This window comes from Mustela erminea, chromosome 9 (genome assembly GCF_009829155.1).
Source record: "Mustela erminea isolate mMusErm1 chromosome 9, mMusErm1.Pri, whole genome shotgun sequence".
In the NCBI taxonomy this organism is placed as follows: domain Eukaryota; kingdom Metazoa; phylum Chordata; class Mammalia; order Carnivora; family Mustelidae; genus Mustela; species Mustela erminea.
The window spans coordinates 71,639,386-71,657,868 of NC_045622.1; the positions used below are offsets into that span (position 1 = coordinate 71,639,386).

At 53.1% G+C, this 18,483-nt stretch overlaps 2 protein-coding genes across 2 annotated transcripts in view; one reads left to right on the forward strand and one right to left on the reverse strand.

Moving 5' to 3' along the window:
* USH1C (USH1 protein network component harmonin) overlaps positions 1-443 on the reverse strand; it is a 44,369-nt gene extending 43,926 nt beyond the window's left edge. The window contains 1 exon segment of the mRNA XM_032358192.1: positions 310-443. Within this exon segment, the coding sequence (XP_032214083.1) occupies positions 310-345 (36 nt within the window). The 5' untranslated portion in view covers positions 346-443.
* A 2,705-nt stretch (positions 444-3,148) lies between these two features.
* The window catches only part of OTOG (otogelin), a 76,605-nt gene continuing 61,270 nt past the window's right edge, over positions 3,149-18,483 (forward strand). The window contains exons 1-15 of the mRNA XM_032358182.1: positions 3,149-3,212; positions 3,667-3,730; positions 3,903-3,957; positions 7,344-7,419; positions 8,324-8,416; positions 8,585-8,739; positions 10,984-11,102; positions 12,403-12,608; positions 13,436-13,566; positions 13,821-13,927; positions 14,357-14,466; positions 14,847-14,975; positions 15,802-15,910; positions 16,206-16,252; positions 16,724-16,869. Of these exons, the coding sequence (XP_032214073.1) occupies positions 3,200-3,212; positions 3,667-3,730; positions 3,903-3,957; positions 7,344-7,419; positions 8,324-8,416; positions 8,585-8,739; positions 10,984-11,102; positions 12,403-12,608; positions 13,436-13,566; positions 13,821-13,927; positions 14,357-14,466; positions 14,847-14,975; positions 15,802-15,910; positions 16,206-16,252; positions 16,724-16,869 (1,560 nt within the window). The 5' untranslated portion in view covers positions 3,149-3,199. The remainder of the gene's footprint in view (positions 3,213-3,666; positions 3,731-3,902; positions 3,958-7,343; positions 7,420-8,323; positions 8,417-8,584; positions 8,740-10,983; positions 11,103-12,402; positions 12,609-13,435; positions 13,567-13,820; positions 13,928-14,356; positions 14,467-14,846; positions 14,976-15,801; positions 15,911-16,205; positions 16,253-16,723; positions 16,870-18,483) is intronic.

Genomic DNA, 18,483 nt, shown 5'->3' on the forward strand with positions numbered 1-18,483 from the left:
AAGTCCGAGAAGCATCCTGTCTCAGGTCAAGGCTGGAAGGAATTTCAACCCCAGAAAAGTCCCAGTCCTGCAAGGCGGAAGGAGAAAGGACACTGTCTGAAGATCCATTTATGGGTTCCCACACCTAGAGTCCTAGTGCCCCTTCCCTTATTTTACTGGGATCCCTGCTGGAAACCAAACAACCCTCAGGTTCCACAGCCCTAAGGCCACACTGGAAAAGGGAGGGGTGGCGCCGGGTGTGTCCATCCCCCACCACCCTGTCAGAACTCCAGGGTCTTGAACGCTTTAGGGGTCCCTAGCAGCTCTGACCTTGTGCCGGAATTCTCGAGCCACCTTCCGGTCCATGGCTGCGCCAGATCGAGCCGCTACACAGATCGAGTCGCTACACAGCTCGCTCCTTCGGATGCCGGGTCGCTGCAAGCCGGAGGGAGCCTCACGGGAGATCCGCCGGCCCCGGGATCTCCCGGGGTGGGGGCGGGGCCTGAGCGCGGTGAGGGCGGAGCGTGGGCGGGGCGGCTGGGAAGCCCGAGACACCTGTCCTGAAGCTTGTCGCCTCCCACCGACGACCGCGGAGCAAAGGGCCTGGAGTGTGTGTTTGTGGTGGCGGTGGCGGTGATCGGACTCCAGGCCAGCGCTCCCCTTGGAATGATCCCCGAATACAAGCGGCGGAGGGAGAGGATCTCGGGAGGCGTGGGCTGGTGTTTGAGACTTTTTGTGGCCGTCAGAATACTTTTTTGAGAAGGTCCCGAGAGAGTGTCGGAAGGGTAGGTAGGGATAATGTATGGATATGCAAATAGAGGCCCATTTGCGTGCTCCTGAGGTTTTCACCCCCTGCCAGGCATTTCAAATCCGAGTCCTTTCTATAAGGACCTTCACCATGGGCTTATTCCCAGTCAGAAGAAATCTTTGATCTGTGAATTCCTTGGGGGCTGGGTCTTAAGCCCCTCACAAAGGCCTGAACCACTGAGGGCCAGGCAGTGCCTCTCCTGAGCCGACTTCCTCTCCCACCTCTCTAGCCCAAACCCACTCCAAACACACACATACACACTCTCCCTCTCTAACTGAGGAAGGGCCTGGCAAGGACATCCTGGCTTACTGCTGACTTTACCCAGGGCCAAGAACCCATCTGGTTCATTTGATTCAATTCAACCAAAGTTTGTTCAACTAATAGGTCTAGCGCTGGAGTGCAAAGACAATGATGAACCAAGCCTGGGACAGACTGAGAGGGAAGGAAGAGGGGAGTCAGGAGAGGGGTGATAAAAACAGAGGTGAATGGGAGAGAATGAGATCTTTAATCACGGAGCTAGCTAGTGCCTGGAGTTAACCCAGGATGGGTTAACCTGCAAACAGGTCAGGGGGCAGGGGACAGGGAGATGGTCAGCAACCCAAAATAGTGTAACTTCAGGGACACTTACAACTGTAACTTCAGGGACACCTACAGACCCCCTCCCCTTTTCATCTTATCCCCAATACCTAAAGATTGGCCAACAGACTTATTTTTACTGGGACTAAATTATTGCCTAGTTTAGGATGTAAAACCTTCCTGGAGAGGAACCTTCAAATATTACCCATGTTCTCACCTTAGTATTAACTAGTTAAGTCCAAGATAAAAGGAGAAGCCTTGCAGGATTTTCAAAGGTCCAGGAAAGATACTCAAAATATATTCCCCTCCAGCTTACTTTGTTGATTCTCTACATCTCTTCACTAAGTCATATGGCTGTTATTTCACAGTTAGAATCCAGCAGAGTGGCAAATGGCCTTACAAGGGAAATGCATCCACTAGCCACTTCAGTACTTTTCCATGAGCAGCACTCCCACAGACTCTCTCCTTCTTTAAATGCTTCCCCTCTTGGTTTTGAGGATGGCACTGAGGCCTTGCTCTCCTCTCCTATGAATGTTCCTTTTCAAGCTTCCCCTGCCTTCATCTATTCCCTGACCAGGGTTCCATCCTCGACTCCCTCCTCTTCCTCTCATCTATGCCTATGGCTTCAAATACTGTGTGGGGGGAAGTGTGCTTTATTTAGCACTATATTCCCAGAACACTGTGTGGTAAGAAATAGATGCTCAACAAATTTGTTGAATGGACGAATGAATGAATGCTTCCCAAGTCTATATCCCTGCCTAGGGGTCTCCTGGGGCCACCACTACCATCATGATCTTCATCATCATGATTCTCTGCAAGGCTTGCATCCCGTTGGCATTCCCACACTTAAGTGCCCCAGAGAATGCTTCACAAGTTCTCCAGGCTCCCAAGCCCACAGTTCTGGCATTAAAATATTCTTCCTGGACAGGGAGTGTATCTTGTTCACAAAATTAAAGTGGTTTTTGTTGGTTGGTTGGTTTTGTCGCTGTTTCCCATTTTGTTGTTGCTGCTGCTGTTGTGGTTAAAGTCTGGTGGTGAGGGGAGCAGTAATCTGGGAGTGTGACGCACTTCTGTGTTTCAGTCAAGGCTTTCTGAGCTGGGGCCTGAACTGGTGCTGGGCATACAGAGGACTAAGTCACAATCCATTCCCTAGAGGTGCTCAGAACGGGGGATGGGGGTGGGGGTAGAGTAGGGCCTCGGGGCTCTGGAAGCTGTAGTGGTTGAGTGGTGGGAGCACAGGCCAGAATTCTGCAGCCTGGAGCCTTGGTTGTGCCACTGACCACTGAGTGGCATGTCCCAGGGCATCTGTGAAAGGAGAGTGGAAGACCGGACTCACTCAAACAAGTGCCTGGGGCGTCTGGTGGAAGGACCTGCCAAGACCCAGGCTTCTAAGTCGGGGATCTTTGAGGAGTAAAGGATGTTGGGAGCTGCACTTGCTCCCCCAGGGTATTAGGGCCCAGTGATCTGAATCCAGACCCCTCCGGCGAGGATCAGCCACAGGAGGAGAGGGGCAAAAGGGCAAAGGCTGGCGCCTAAGTTATGGTAATGAGCGGAGCCATCCAGTCACTCTAGCTCGGGGAGGAGCCAAGCGCCTGGGAGGAGGGGCCGAGGGAACCCTCGGGAGAGAGAGCGAAAGGGACCGTGGCCGCGGAGTGGAGATGTGACCCTGCCTTCGCAAGGACAGGCATTGGGGCCCCCCCGGCCCTGCGCTCAGGCTTCCCAGTTTCCCTGCACCCCATGGGGTCCCTGGCCCCTGGAGCCACCACGTCGGCGCTCTGCCTGCTTCTGGCCTGCATCTGGCTGGCGGGGGGCGAGCCGGGGGGCCAGTCCCTGCCCATGCAGTCTCTCGGTGAGAGGGGTGTGGACTAGGGGAGGCGGGGGTCGGGAGAATGTTCAGGGGAACGGGCTTCGGTACGTTCTAGAAAGGGAAGAAAAAGAGGTTGGAGGGAGGGAGGTCAGGGCGATAGCTAAGGAGAGGGTCCGAGGGGGCGCAGAAGGAAAAAGAGGCCAGCGACAGCCTGTTGGGGGGGAGGGGGTGTTGCGGAGGTGGGCAGAATGGGTCCCAAGCTAGTCAGGATGGAAGAGACCCAGGTGGGGAGCTAGAGAGAACTGGGGCACAGAGAGTAAGAGGAAAGAGGGAGACCCCTGTTGGAGAGGTGGCCAGAGAGGGGGAGAACGGGTGGAAGTCTGTAAGGAGAGAGAATTGGGGGGGATGAAGAAGAGGCTTCCTGGCAGGTGGGGGACAGGTGGTGGGAGACCCAGCAAAGGGAGGCCTGGCTTGAGTGGAGCGCAATCGTCCCCAGGTGCAGCACCCACAGTCCAGGGTGACGGCCAGCTGCAGCGACCCGAGCCGGCCCAGAAGCCCAGGTGAGTAGGCGCAAGCTTGCGGCTGCCCCACCCAGGCCTCCCTCCTTTATTCCTGGTATGGATGACCCCCAGGGTTTTAGCGCGGAGGGTGGGGTGCCCTTGGGGTGGTGGGGAGGCCTGTCCCATTCCTATCCCCTCCCCGATGTTAGGCTTGTTTCTTATCTCGCCACAGACATCAGGAGGTGACCCTTGCCACGGAGGATACAGCAACAGTGATGGGAAGCCAGGTGAGAGGAGGCCTGGAAGAGAGGCTTGCACGGGGAGGGGCTGCTCTCTGTCTGGGACTGGGGCTGGCCAGGAGGTCTGTCGGTTGCAGGAAGGTTGTCTCTGCAGTTACTTGAAAGGGAACAGTGTTCCTAGTGTATGTCTGAAGTATGCAAATTCACAGGACACTTGTATTCCCACTTCACTCATCTCTTGGGATCCTGTGGTCAGTTCAGTTTGTTTTTGTTTTTGTTGTGTTTTATTTGGGAAGGAGGCTACTACGATGCAATCAGGACGTAGCCGACTCTCCCGTGCCCTGGGGTGAAAGTATGAAGGTGGAGTTCTCTTGTCCCTGCCTGGTCTGGGGAGGTACAAAGCCCCATAAGAGGCCCTATTCCATACCTTGAGCAGCAGGGGTGCTTTGAGAGGAGAGACATTTTTTTTTTTTTGCCTCTGGATCAAGTGACTTAGGCTCTTTTTCCAATCCTGTCCTGCATGCGTCTTTTCTACGATGGCAGATGCGTTACAAATCTCGCCCACCCCACAGCCAGATCCCCCAGAACACCTTGACCCTCAACTCACGCACCTTGTCCCTAGGGATCTGCTCTGGGCAGCTCCTTGTGCCAGCAGTTTGGGGAGTATCATTTATAATAGAAAACAGTGTGCCTCCAATACCTCCCCTTTGGAAATAAGTAGGAAGACCCTGAAGGCAGGAAGAGAACTTGTTTATTCTGTAAGTGGTAGATAATCTAGGCTTTTGATTTCTCGTCTGACCATTTTTTCACGTCCCAAGTTTTAGAATCACAGTCGGATGCAGTTTGAGTTGAAAGAAAATAGTTTTTTTGTTGTTGATGTTGTTTTAAGATGTATTTATTTATTTTATTTGAGAGAGAAGGTTGGGAGGGCCAGAGGGAGAGGGAGAGAAGCAGGTAGCCCACCGCCGGGCTCCATCTCAGAATACTGAAATTATGACCTGAGCCAAAATCAAGAGTTGGATGCTTAACTCACTGAGTCACCCAAGCACCCTGCTATTCTTTTTATATATGATGATATCAAGGTAGGTGGGTAACCTGTTGGGGCCCCCAGGAAGCAGGTGAAACTAGGTCTACTGGTGGAGCCAGCCTGTTGCCCCACAACATAAATGCCCCACAGGACTCTAGGAATCCCTTTGTTTTGGTGGGGAAAATGACCCTCAGCCAAGCACCTTATTCCCCTGGCAGGATTCCTTCCTTGCTGGATTCCAGGGTAGTCCTCCCTCCCTTCTCCTTGGGGAAGCATCTGGAACAGACAACACCAGTAGGTTTCTCACGTTTCTCCTTAGAGCAAATAAGGGGTTGGAATGGCCTTCCTTTAAACCCACTGGAGTGGGTGTGGGGGAATGAAGTCATTAGCCAGAAAGTGAACCCGGGGATCCTTCAAGGGCTTCTGCCTGGACTTACCTCATCGGTAAGGGTGGGGGTCCCAGACCAGCAGCTAAGCAACCTTCATTTCAGGGCTGCCACATTCCTACAGAGCACAGCCATTCTCCAGAGAACTGATCGTATAGAGCAGGATGGGGGAAAAATGCATTGTTATTTACAGGAACCTCAATTTCACTGAAATTTAGCATTCCCTTTAATTATGCCTATAGACTACAAACCACAATACAGCAGTAGCAGTGTCTGTGACTGTCACCAGGAGAAATCACAGATATTGTCATATCACCTTACACTTGTTGGTATTTCCAGATCTCCTTTATACTCACTACCTCAAAACTCTGGCCATGATAAGACCCATTGTTAGACCTTGTTGTTTAATGTAGTAATAAACAAGGCAAATAGTACCAAATCACACATTTTTATAAAATATTTTCACAACTATATTGCAATATAATCGATGTCTTTTGTCATCTTGTGTCTCGTTTTATGTATTTATACACATTTTTCTAGGATTGGGTCAATAGATTTTGCTTGATTATCAGAGAGGTTCTTGGCATCAAAAGGACTAGAGACTTCTGATCTATACTGAAGATGAATCATTTGGGCAGGATTTAAAAATTTCTCCAGAAAATGGCCTTGATTCTGTAGTGCTATCTTGCCCTCGTTAATACCAATCTCAGAAGCCACATCTGAGGTGGGGGCAAGGAGTGGAGAGACAAAAAGACTAGGTTTCATTAAGAGCTCTTTGGGGCCTGTGGGATGCAAGGCGATCATTTTTCCCATGTTCTATGAGGCCCTGTGAGATCGATTACGACAAGGATGGGAAGCCTGACTCCTGGGGCTCAGGCTGGGTGTGCAGGGTAAGGAGAGCTGGGGAGGACCTAGGAACCAGAGACCAAAGTGGGACAAGGCCCAGGAGGGGCCAGTGACCTCCCAGGGGTCAGCAGGACAGTGAAAAGGGAGGTGGTGAGTACCCAGGGATGAGACGGAGAGACTGGGCCCACCAAGGAGGGGCAAAGACCTGAGGCTGGGCTCCAGGGACAAAGGGTTCTGAATCTTCTCCATGTTCTAAGTCTGTGGCCAGAGGCTGGGGATTCTGCCCGAGGATGTAGAGATGACAGCAAGAGAGGAAGACACGTGAGACAGATACCCACAGTGTGCTTGGTGCCTTGTTGGCCCTGTGACTAAGAAATGAACTCTCTGAGGGCTGGGACTTTGTCCCATTTACATTGGTAATCTATAGAAACAGGGAGCCTGGGGCTCTGAGAGGGGAGGAGCTTGTCGTGCCCCAGACCCCAGAGCCAGGTGATATGAATGATATGAACCATCTCAGACTAGGGGCCCAGGTATCCAAGTCAGCTAGCTCTGTGGTGACTGGACACACCTGATGTTCAGGATAGTTCTAATTTCAAGTGGTTTATATCTGGAGAGACCACGTGTTGGGATTTCTGGCCTGGAAGATAGATTTCGCAGCTAACTTTGCCTGTGTCCTCCTCCGATTTATGGTATCAGGGAGAGTCCTGGCTTGGAGCTGAGTTCTGAGGACCGTGGGTGGTGACCTGTGAGGAAGGTTGGGGTGGAAGATGGGGTGAGATGTTCTTCTGCCTTGGGGCAAGGGGCTGCCTTTGTTTCCTAGGCCTGCTTTGTGTGGTTTCTGTGGTGAGGAGGAAACATATTTGTTCTCCATATCAGGGGTTTTTGTGTTGGGCTGTGGGGGACTCAAAAATGTACTAGGGAGGGAAGAAGAGAGGGAAGGCTGGGGGGATATTGAAGCGTGGAGGGGAGGGAATATGTTCAGGCGGCCAAGATGCCACTTTGGAGGGTAAAAACCACCTTCGCTCCCCTAGGGCAGGCCTGAGAATTCTCCCAGACCTCTCAGGTGGGCCTGGGGAAGTGGAGTGGCTGGGGGCCTCCCTCCTCCAGGTGATGGTCGGGAAGGGCCATGACCTTTAGGAAATCCCTCCCTGAGTTCTCTTCCTCGTCTTTAAAAGGAGATTGAAGTCCTGGACTCCTTGGCCATGTCTTCCTGGGAAAGGCGGCTCCATCGGGCCAAATGTGCGCCATCTTGTAAGTGACCCCGTCCCTGTGGCCTGTGGGAGGGCCCTGGCCCGCAGAGAAGCTGTGAGGCCAAACTAGGCTCTCCTCAGGGCCTCCTATGGCCTCTTTGCCCTGCAAGGGGTTCCTTACCACCTTCTCCAGCCTGGCCTCCCAACTCTATTTTGCTTTCTCCTTCCTGGCTAAAGAGAGCTTCCTCTCCAGTGTCCTGTTCTTATGGCCCTGTGGCTTTTCCCTCTCATGCTGTCTGATGCCAGTGAGATTGGGCTTCCTTGTTTAGTGGTTGTTTCCTCTCTCCACTTCACCCTGTTTCTGTGGCCTCTCCCCTCACCCTTTCCAGTGTCCATGGCCCTTTCTCTTGCATTCTGGCTCCTTCCCTCACCACTCTGCTCCCCTCTGTCTTATTGTGCTCTGTGCTCTGTGGCCTTTCTGTCTACCATCTTCTCAATGTGAGGCACCTCCCCACTCCCTGGGTCATGCTTAGTTGTCTTCCCCTGAGCTTAAGGAACAATGAGGAAGAATGGTCCTTGAAGATTTCTGGGCAGTCTCCCTGCTTACCACGCATGCTCCATACTCAGTCTGCCTTGCGTGGCAGCCAGGAACTTTAAGCAGAGAGAGCTGAAGGCCCAGGTGGGGATAGCCCGGGGTCACTTGACGCACACTGAGGACAGGTACTCTGAGACCCCATGCTGCCTCCCTGTCAGGGAGGGAGCCAGGCAGCCAGATGTGAGGCACCCTACTGGTGCCACCACTAAGGCTAGCTACTGAGGAAGTCTGAGCCCACCTGTGGGGGATCTGAGTGCCACGCAGCTCTGGGAGGGCCGGGTCAGGTGCCTGGCATGAGGGAGGCGATGTATCCCGGGGTTCTGCCCAGCTTGGTGTAATGGGGGGGGTGCCTTCTGTGTCTCCCCTGCAGACTTGTTCTCCTGTTTCAACGGGGGAGAGTGTGTGTACCCAGCCTTCTGTGACTGTAGACGCTTCAATGCCACAGGACCACGCTGTCAGATGGGTGGGTCTGAACTCTGTCCCAGCCTTGGTATGGGCCATGGGTACAGGGAAAGCTTGGGGGCCTGAGGCCTGGGGGTCCTAGGCTGGGAGGGGCAGGGGCTGGCCCTGCTAGCCTGTGGCCTGAGGCCCACTGCAGCTGCACGGACAGGTTCTATCTTCTCTGGCACAGTGTACAATGCCGGCCCTGAGCGGGACAGCATCTGCCGGGCATGGGGACAGCACCACGTGGAGACTTTTGATGGTCTCTACTACTACCTCTCCGGGAAGGGCAGCTACACCCTGGTGGGGCGCCATGAGCCTGAAGGGCAGACCTTCTCCATCCAGGTGAGGCCTTCTTTACCCTGCCAATCTAGGAAGGTTGCATGAGGCTCTGGAGCTTGTGCTGGCCAGGGCTCTGCTTGTCATAGTTAGAGAGTCTTCATCTGGAAGGAGCTGGGGCTCCTCAGTTCTCTCTTACCCACTTACTCCTGGTTGCCCCTGGCCAGTCATTGATTTAGTCACTTGGCATTGAGTGTTAGTCACCTATCTGTACTCTTCCCGGCACAAAACTTGGTAGTGGCCTTGTGGACAATAATACAGATGTGGTCTCTGTCCTCGTGGAACTCACAGTCTAATGGGGAAAACAGACATCAAGTTGAATGAATAATTTCAAGAGTAACAGAGCTTCAGAGGAGAAATGCCAAATATTAGAAGAGCATGTGATGGAAGCCTAATCTTGTTTATTGGGAAGGATAATGATCAGGGAAGACTTCCTGGAGGAAGTCACATTGAAGTTGAGATCTGAAGAATGAATTGGAGTTAGCCAAGTGAAGGGTCAGAGGGATGAGTTAAGAACATTCTAGGTAAAGGGAATTTGGGTGCTAAGGACCTGAGATAACAAAGAACATCATGCCTCTGAGGAAATGGTAGAGGTCCTGGATGACTCAGTTCAGGGTTCTCTCTTCTAAGAAGCCCTCCTGGATGCACTGACCTCCTAACCTGGCTCAGGGGCTGCTCTCTGTGTAACCAAAGTTCTATATTGTTGCATGGTCCATGCCTTTCTCTTACAAAGGTCTGTTTCCAGGTTGGTCTTTTCTACTGGATAGAAGCTTTCTAGGCAGGACCATGTCTTTCCATTTGGTGTTCCCAGAACCCAGATTAGTGCTGTCTATGAACACATGCATGAGACTCACTGTCAGGTAGATCTGATTTCCATGCTTACCCTGGGCGCTGAGTGGAGGTCAGTATACCTCCATCTGGAGAGAAGTCTGCTTGGGGAGCCAACTCTGCTGAGGGGCACCTTGGTTAAGACTGAGCTAGCTCCAGGGGCTTGGGAGTTTGGGGAGGTCCTGGTGCTCACTGTCATCCCTCTGCTGGCAAGTATACCCCTCTGTCTCCAGCATAGACCTGTCAAGGGGCTGCCAAGTTACCGCACCCTGGATGGGCTGACCAACTCTGTCCTCTCTGCCTTGGCATATCACACATTGGGATTTCTCATGATGGTCATTTCGTGATGGTTATGTTATAATTACTTAGAGTAATGGGGTGCCATGCATTCATGGATTATGAAATAAATTTAATGAGTTATAACCAGCACCCCCCTCCCTGGAAGAAAGAAAGAAAGAAAAAAAAAAAAAGAAAGAAAAAAAGGGAGAAAAGAAGGAAAAAAGAAAAAAACTAAAGAGAATGGAAAATATAATGTGGATGAATTACACATTAACAGGGGTGAATATTATTTTGTAACATTTTTGTTTTATTTATATATGTATATATTTATATTTCTTACTGTGGGTCATGATCTAAAGTCTGAAAAATTTAATTAGACCGTGGGGTGGCTTTCACAGGCCCCACTTTCAGCTGACCTAACTCCAGCCTGCTCCAACATATTTAAGGTAATCTAGTGGAAGCGTTTCTACACTGGGAAGAGAAACATTGAAGGTTTTCCCTAAGCCCTGGGAGCCTCAGTTCTCCCCCTTCTCTTGGGTCTCCTGGCTTTGAGGTGAAGGTTCTGCCTGAGGAGGAGGCAGAGGAGACAGGCACATGACAGGCAGCACGGGAGTGACATGTGTGGCTGGGGGTGCAGGGAAGGACTAGACTGTCCCCTTAGCCTGCCAGGGTCATGGTAGGAGTGTGTGTTTATAGTGTGTGCATGAGAGTGCCCGGTGAATCTGTGTGTGTGTGTGTGTGTGTGTGTGTTCTGTGTCAGAAGGTGTGAGTGCTTAACTTGGCTTTGAATCTGATGGGAAAATCTGGGTTACAAAAATGAAAAACTCAGAAATAGGGAGACAGCACAATGTCTTGGAAAGAGCCCTGAAATTTAGCCTTCAGTCCTGGGATGGAATCCTGGCTCTGTGTGTGTGTGTGTGTGTGTATTTTGACCTTCATCACTAAACCTCTCTGAATATCATTCGCCTCCTCTGGGAGATGTGTATCACCACAGCTATTTCCTCTGTGGGGTGCTTGGCACACGGAGGGCAGGTGATTACATCAAGTGGGAGCTTCGCAGGGTGTCTCTGGGCTCAGAACAGAAGCTCGGGGCCAGGCCTTTGGCAGGAACCCTGCACAGTGACCTCTAACCCCCCCACCCAGGTGCACAACGACCCCCAGTGTGGCTCTTCCCCCTACGCCTGCTCCAGGTCGGTCAGCCTCTTCTTTGCAGGCGAGCAGGAGATCCGTCTGGCCAAGGAGGTCACCCACGGAGGCGAGAGGTAACTGTAACACCTGTCCTGAGCTCGCCTGCTCCCTGGCACTGGTGGTGGGGGAGGGTGAGCACCTTCCTTCGAAAGCCTGAAGAAAACCGTTTTCTGGGGGCAAACAGCGGATTGTCCACTGTCAAGGCAGCAACATACGGGCAGGCCAGCTGGGTTTCATGTCATCTGGGTTTAAAGAAAAATGAGTCCCTCAAGATTTTTGAGAAACTCTGTGGGTTTCCAGGTAGTGGGTATTTGGGCCAATAGCAGAATTTTCCAGATAGTTGAGAATATACCACTACAAGCATACTTACTTTTTTTCTTTCACAATTTTGAGGGAATCTTCCTGAATGGATCATACAAGTTGAAGCCTCCTCAGAGCAGATACTGAGCACAGTTTCACCTTTCTGATGACAAAGGGTCATTTGAATGTCACTTATCTTGCTGGGACGTCAGGGACGTCTGGGACCAGGGGAATGAGGACTCTTCCCCCCACACCACATGGCCCAGACTGTGGTTCTGAAATCTTTCCCGTTATCTTGTCTTCACTGTCCTCTCCTTCCCTTGCTGTCCGCTGTCACGCTGCTGCTGGGTTGGGAGAGGGAGTCGTCCTGTGAGGACCCTTTTCCCGTTCTCACTTCCTGCTTCAGATCTGGAAACTGGGTAACCAAGCTCTCTGGGGCCGAGTGTAAAACTGAAAGTCCAAGGGTTTCTCCTGTGAAGAAAAGATTGGTATATGGATCTTTGGGTACCAATTTTGGCCGGTTAGACCCTTTTTTGTTTTTGTTTTTCTTCCCTGATTTTCAGGTGGATTGAAAGTTGACACATTCCAGACAAGCTAGGAGACCCTGTCCCATACAACTGGGAATGTGGTTGGGACGGCTATGACCCTGCTTCTTTTCTTTCACTCCCAGTTTTCCTTATCCCTCAGCTTTTTTCTCTTCCTCCCCCTTTCTTGCTCCCCACCCAAAAAAACCAAACCAAGTCAGTGTCTGCTTCTACCATTTCTCCCATCTAGGAGAAAGGAGCTGACGGCTTCACTCTTAAGATTTATCCCTGCCAGGGAAATTGCAATTTTGAAAGCAAGCTTTAAACTCTGAAGACAAAAGAATCCCTATCTAATGGTGGACTTCAGATACAGGGGAAGTCAGGGGGAGGGAATGTGGGGGCCGCAGATACCATGCTACCAGGCATTTGCTCAGGCGGGTGCTGGGTATATGATGGGTCCTGCAGGCAGGGGACGACAGGTCCTTTGGTGAAGGGACTGGATGAGTGGAGGTGGCGTGAACAGCCTGAAGCTCTGGGCCATGCCCTGCAGGGTCCAACTGCCACAGGCGATGGGGAGCGTGCGTCTGCAGCGGCTGGCCGGCTACATCCTTGTGCGGCATCAGTCAGCCTTCACGCTGGCCTGGGACGGTGCCTCAGCCGTCTACATCAAGATGAGCCCAGAGTTCCTGGGCTGGACTCATGGACTGTGTGGGAACAACAATGCTGACCCCCAGGACGATCTGGTGACCAGCTATGGTGAGGAGCAGGGCAAGTGGCCTCCGAGGACTTTGGGTGGTGTAGGGGATGGGTCAGGCTGGGCTGGGTGGGAGAGGCCTTGAGGCAGAGCCCTGGGCTCGAGATACTGAAGACACAGCAGGAGGCCAGGGACCCCCCCCCCCTTCCTACCCAGTGTGTGGCTTCAGGCATGTTCTTAACCACTCAGCCTCAGTTTCCTTATCTGTAGAACAGTCACAAGGAGAGCCCATACACACTAGGGTTGTGTGAGGGTCTAAAGGGCACTTTGCTAGGAGGGATTGACCCCACAAGATGAGTATGTTCCGGGGGCAGGGAGCCAAAGGCCGGAGAGAGGCCGGATGAGAAAGGGCCGCATGGGAGCTGAAGATGCCTGTGGAGGTGTGGTAAGAAGTACGAGTGAAGCCTACAGGGCCAAATCGTGGCTGCTCTGACCGGAAGAAGGGAAGTGATCTCTTTGAGCACCCACAGCATACCGAACGCTTAACATGCAGTTTTTGCAGTAACCTCATGGGGGCACTATCTGCCCTGTTTCACATACGGGAGAGCTGAGGCTCAGGGAGGTGCGGGAGCTTGTCCAGACTCACATCCCCCACCCCCGAGGCTGGAGCAGTAGGGAGCTACTACAGGTTCTATTGCCTATTATTACTGGCTTTTCCAGGAGAATGGTTCCATTGGGAAATGCAGACTGGGATGGGGGCCAGGAGGCTGGATTCTTCCACTCCTTGCCCACCTTTTGGCATCTCTTCGGCTCTCCCTGCCCTCTCTCAGAGCCCTCTGTGGCCCCTTCCCCGCCATCCCCCTGTGGTCATGCTCATTCTCACCTCCAGGGAAGCTGACCGACGACGTGGCTGAGTTTGTGCACAGCTGGCAGGAGCAGGCCCCCAACCAGCCTCCGAAGCCTACAACTTCCTCCCTGCCTCGCCCACCGTGTCTACAGCAGAGCCCAGGAGCCATGCAGGTCTGGACCCTGGGGAGAGCGCCTCCCCCTACCCATCCTAGTGTCTGGGGTGGTTCCTTTCCTATCCACCTCTTAGAAAGTCTCTGATTGCAGGGGCCCAGGCTCATCTGTGCCTATGGTGCCACCCTTTTGTCTCCACCATTCTTGTTCTCTCTCCTGAGCTCAAACTGGCGTTCCGTGTGTGGGGCTGGTGAAGTCCAAGGGCTGTGTGTGGCTTTGCCAGCCCCCAGCTCAGCTGCTGGCCCTTTCCCTAGGGTGTGTACGACCGGTGTGAGGCACTGCTGAGGCCCCCCTTTGATGCCTGCCATGCCTACGTCAGCCCTCTGCCCTTCACAGCCAGCTGTACCAGCGATCTCTGCCAGTGAGTAGGCAGCCCAGAGTGGAGCTGGGATTGGGTTGTGGGGAGACCTGTTTTGGTATTGCAGGGACCGGGGGACAGGGAGGCAAGGAGGCTCAGCTTGTGGGCCACTGAGCCTGACAATCACAAGCCCTGGCGGATAGGCTTCACAAAACTCAGAAATTCCTATCTGTGTAGGTGGGACAGAGCTTCCCTAGTCTCTAAAGCCCAGAAATGGGGACTGATGCCTTCGGGGTCAAATAAGTCAATGGCAGTGTGGGGACTGGAGCCCAGGTGTCCTGCCTCCATCTGTATATGTGTAGATATCTTCCCCGTCTCCCTTTTCTAGCTGCGTCACAAGGAGGGCTGCCTTGAGCCCTGGAAGACTTCAGAGGGTGCTAGAGGGCATGTAACAGATTGGGCTCTGGTGTGACGCTCCGTTTCCTGGCACAGGTCTGTGGGCGATGAAGCCACCTGGTGCCGGGCGCTGGCTGAGTACGCCCGAGCATGTGCCCAGGCAGGGCGGCCGCTGCGGGACTGGAGGACCCAGCTCCGGCAATGCGGTAGGGGCGTCCTGCTGGTGGGCAGGGAGGGGTTCACGTGAGCTCTGTCCTGGGGCTCTGGGTGGCATCCTCGGGCCTCAGCTCAATGTCCTGTCCCGCTTAGAACCACAGCTGTCGGAGCTAAGTCCTGAGGCTCCATCCTCCTGTGACCGAGGAGCAGACAGGCTCAGAGTGGAGGGACTGGCCTCGGGTCCCAGAGCCAGCTAAGGGTCGTTCTCAGAGCCTCCCATGCTCTGGCCAACTTCCTGGTCATCCAGTGTTCCCACCAGGGATAGGGGAGCAGGAAGATCACAGCCCTTCTTCCCCCTACCCCAAGGCCTGGAGTAGGGGCTGGGTCTGTCCTGGCAGAGCCTGAGCCGGACTGTCCCCTACTCCGGCAGCCGTGCAGTGCAAGGAGAAGTCCTTCACTTACAACGAGTGCATTGCCTGCTGCCCCGCCTCCTGCCAGTCCCGGGCGTCCTGCGTGGACAGTGAGATCGCCTGTGTGGACGGCTGCTACTGCCCCGACGGTATGCCGGGGGTGGGGGGAGCCTGGCAGTGTCTTCCTGGGCTGGCGCGGATGAGCATGAAGCAGGGGCTCAGAGGGGCCGTGTTTGTGGAAAAGATGAAGGAAGGAACACACAACTGATTAGGGAGTAACTAAATGACCGGCTTCAGGGAGGTGACGGTGAGGGTGGCTGTCCATCCCCAAGTTTCATTTGATCCAGACTGAGCTTTGTAAGGTGTGTAGACCAGGACAGGTCATTCATTTGTTCATTTGTTCTTTTTTCACACAGGCATCTGCTTAAACACTTACCCACGTTTTTTAAGGGGTGTAAATTTGCAGCATGTCTGTAGGTGCAGCTCACTTGGTGGGGTAGGGTTTGAGATGAAAATATAATGGGAAACAAGGACACTGACTTTAGGGGTCAGAATCCAGTTGCGGTGATAAGATACACATCCTTACGACTCCCATCTGAGGCATAATGTAGTGAGGACCTGCTCAGGGGTTCAGACAAGCAGAGACATAGGAATTCAGTGTGGGGAGAGATTGTCAGGGAAGGCTTCCTGGAGGAAGTGGTACCTAAGCTGGTTCTAGATGCAGTGACAGGCTTTTGAGAGGTGGGGATGAGAAGCTAGTCAGTATGCAGGCTGCTTGGGGTGGTGAGGTGAGATTATTTGCCCAGAGGGGTTCCAATCTGGCCTGAGCCATGGATTTATGCAGGAGGGAGCTTGAAAGCAGGCTCAGGGGTGAAAACTTGGATGAGGGGATCTTTGTCCCAGGCCCAGGGCAACCACAGATGGTATATGAGCAGGAGTGGAGGTGAGTCAGGTGGGCCTTTGGTGTTACCCTAGGGCTGATCCTTGAGGATGGGGACTGCGTGGCACCAGCTGAGTGTCCCTGTGAGTTCCATGGGACCCTGTACCCAACTGGCTCTGTGGTGAAAGAAGATTGCAACGCATGGTCTGTGTCCATAGCCCAGGGGGTGGGGGGGAGTGGTGATTTCCAGGGTTTTCCATCAGGGTTGTCCATCTGGGGTCTGGGAGCCCTGGGGACGTGGGGGCCCTCACTCAGCATCTCTAAGTCCCAGGAGATCTCATTTGAGCTAAGCCTTGGAGGTGGAGGAAATCCCTGCCACCCATTGTAGAGACGGGAAGACCAAGGGCTGGGCACAGGAGCTCTGTGGACCCTGCAATCCTCCAGCATCTATCCTAGGCCTGGAGAAGTGAGCCGTGCCTCCTTGGTCTCTGTGTTTCAGCACATGCACTGCAGGCAAATGGGTGTGCAGCTCCGCTGTCTGCCCAGGTATGTCTGAGCCCCACCTCAGACTTCAACCCCTCCTTCAGATATCAGCTTTTTGGGGCAGGAAATTTGAGTGGGTCCCCAGCTTGACCCACTTTGTTTCCTCAGAGCCATTTTGCCTGGTTAGGGGATTTCTTCTGCTCCTGTCAGGGAGGGCTTTTAAGGGGGGTGGTTTATCTAAGGACCTTCCTGAGCTTGGGGGGTTTGACCAGAGACTGGTCTCCAAGCTAAGGTCTTGGTCTCCTAGAAGGGGAAATGCCCAGGGCAGGGCTGTATCTCCTTTCAGATGGGCCTGTGGGGGGCAGGGCTGCTTCTTCCCAGTGACCAGAGTGTCAAAAAGAGGGCCAGCACTCCAAACATGGCCTGAATTCCTGAGGACAGGGAGCTGTCTCTTCCTATACTTAGAGCCTGCAGGGCAGAGGCCGTCCCTGTGGACGCAGCTCCCATGTGACAGCACCTTTCTCTGCCCCTCAGCTGAGTGTTCAGTGACTGGCGACATCCATTTCACAACCTTCGACGGCCGCCGGTACACGTTCCCCGCCACCTGTCAGTACATCCTGGCCAAGAGCCGCTCCTCGGGCACCTTCACAGTGACGCTGCAGAATGCCCCATGTGGTCCGGTAAGGGCTGGGGACCTCAGGCCCAATCCAGCCAGCCACCCCTGCTCTCTGCCTCCTTAGAGAGGCTGAGCAACTTAGGGCAGGGTTTCCACAGCCAACTCACCCTGATGTCTAGTCTTTCTGGGCAGAGCCAGGGGGCAGGAGAATATGTTTCGTCTCTAGAACATCTGCTAGCTGAGAAGCACTTCCCCTTTCTGGGCCTCAGAGTGTTTTTTTTTTTTTTTTTAATCTCTAAAATGGGTCTGATTTAACTTAATCTTTTCTGCTTCCTTGGATTATATCTTCAACATCTCCGTATTCATTCATTGATTCATTTATTCGTTCAGTAAGTACTGAACATCTGTTTGTGTCAGAAGTTATGTTGGGTCTCGGAGACTATTATGAATTGGATTTGGCTCTGCCCTCCTGGGCCTTGTGCGTTGGTAGGTGAGGCAGATATGTGACCCCATTATCCACCATGTTATCGGAGCTGGGACAATGTGGACATCACAGGATAGGTTTCCGTGGAGGAACTTTTCTTTGTTGTTGTTTTACCTGGATGTCAAGTGGGAGGAGGCGTGGATCCAGAAAGATTTCCTAAAGGTGGTGACCCATGAGCTGTGTCAGCCACTTGTGAACGTAACTGAGAAAATGGCCAACTTGCTGGTCTGGAGGTAGTTGTGAGTTTATCTGTCTCTCAGTGGCTGCATTTTCCCTGAGCCCTGGTCTGGGCTACACTCAAGCTCCTTCCTGTGCAACAGAGTAGGGGTTAATACCCGTAGCCAGGCAGCCACCCCCAACCCCACCTCCCTGCCTGCCTTCCTCCCCAATGATGTCAGGTGGGTGAGCAGACATCACTCAGAGGTGCCCCTCCCTGGCCCTGGGGACCTAGGTTGGGCTGTGGACAAGGGAGAGGGCTGTGCTTTCTTCCTTTCGAGACTTGAGTGCCCCGCCCCCCAGCAGAGAATGGCCTGGATCTGCCCTTGGCTGCTCTCTGAATCAGAAGAATACTTGTCCTCAAAAGCCAGGTTACTCTCATCCTGAGGGTTACAAAAGAAAAGACAAAGCAGACAGGCATGGCCCAGTGGGACTCCTACCCATTTATAAAGTTCTAGAGTCTTAGAATGCCTGGGGCTATGGGACCTTGGAGGTCCCTTACCAGCCCTCTTTCTACCATGTTCTGGATGGTGGCCAGCTGGCCTTGGCCTGAGGTAACCTGCTTCATTGCTTAACAGTCTCTCTTGATAGCACTTTCCTTTTACCATGAGCCAGGTCTCCTTGTGACTTCATCCACACTGATGAGCCAGTAGAAGGCCAGCCCTCTGCCAGGTCTGTGTGGAGCACAGTGAGGGTTACACAGATGAGTCAGACCCTGGTCCTAGCCACCAGGAGCTCACAGCCCCGTGTGAGAGTCAGTCATGTCCTCAGGTCAAGTGCTTCACTATGACATACAAGAGACAGTGCTGTCAGAGGAGAGTTCTGTGGAGAAAGAAATATTCCTACGGGTCAGAAGAAAGGATCAAGGAGAGCCTCATGGCAGAAGTGGCATTTGAGCTGAATAACCTAAAAAGTGGGCCTAGAAAGATAAATGGAAATAAGATATGTCTATTTGAGGGTGGGGCAGAAGGGCAACCC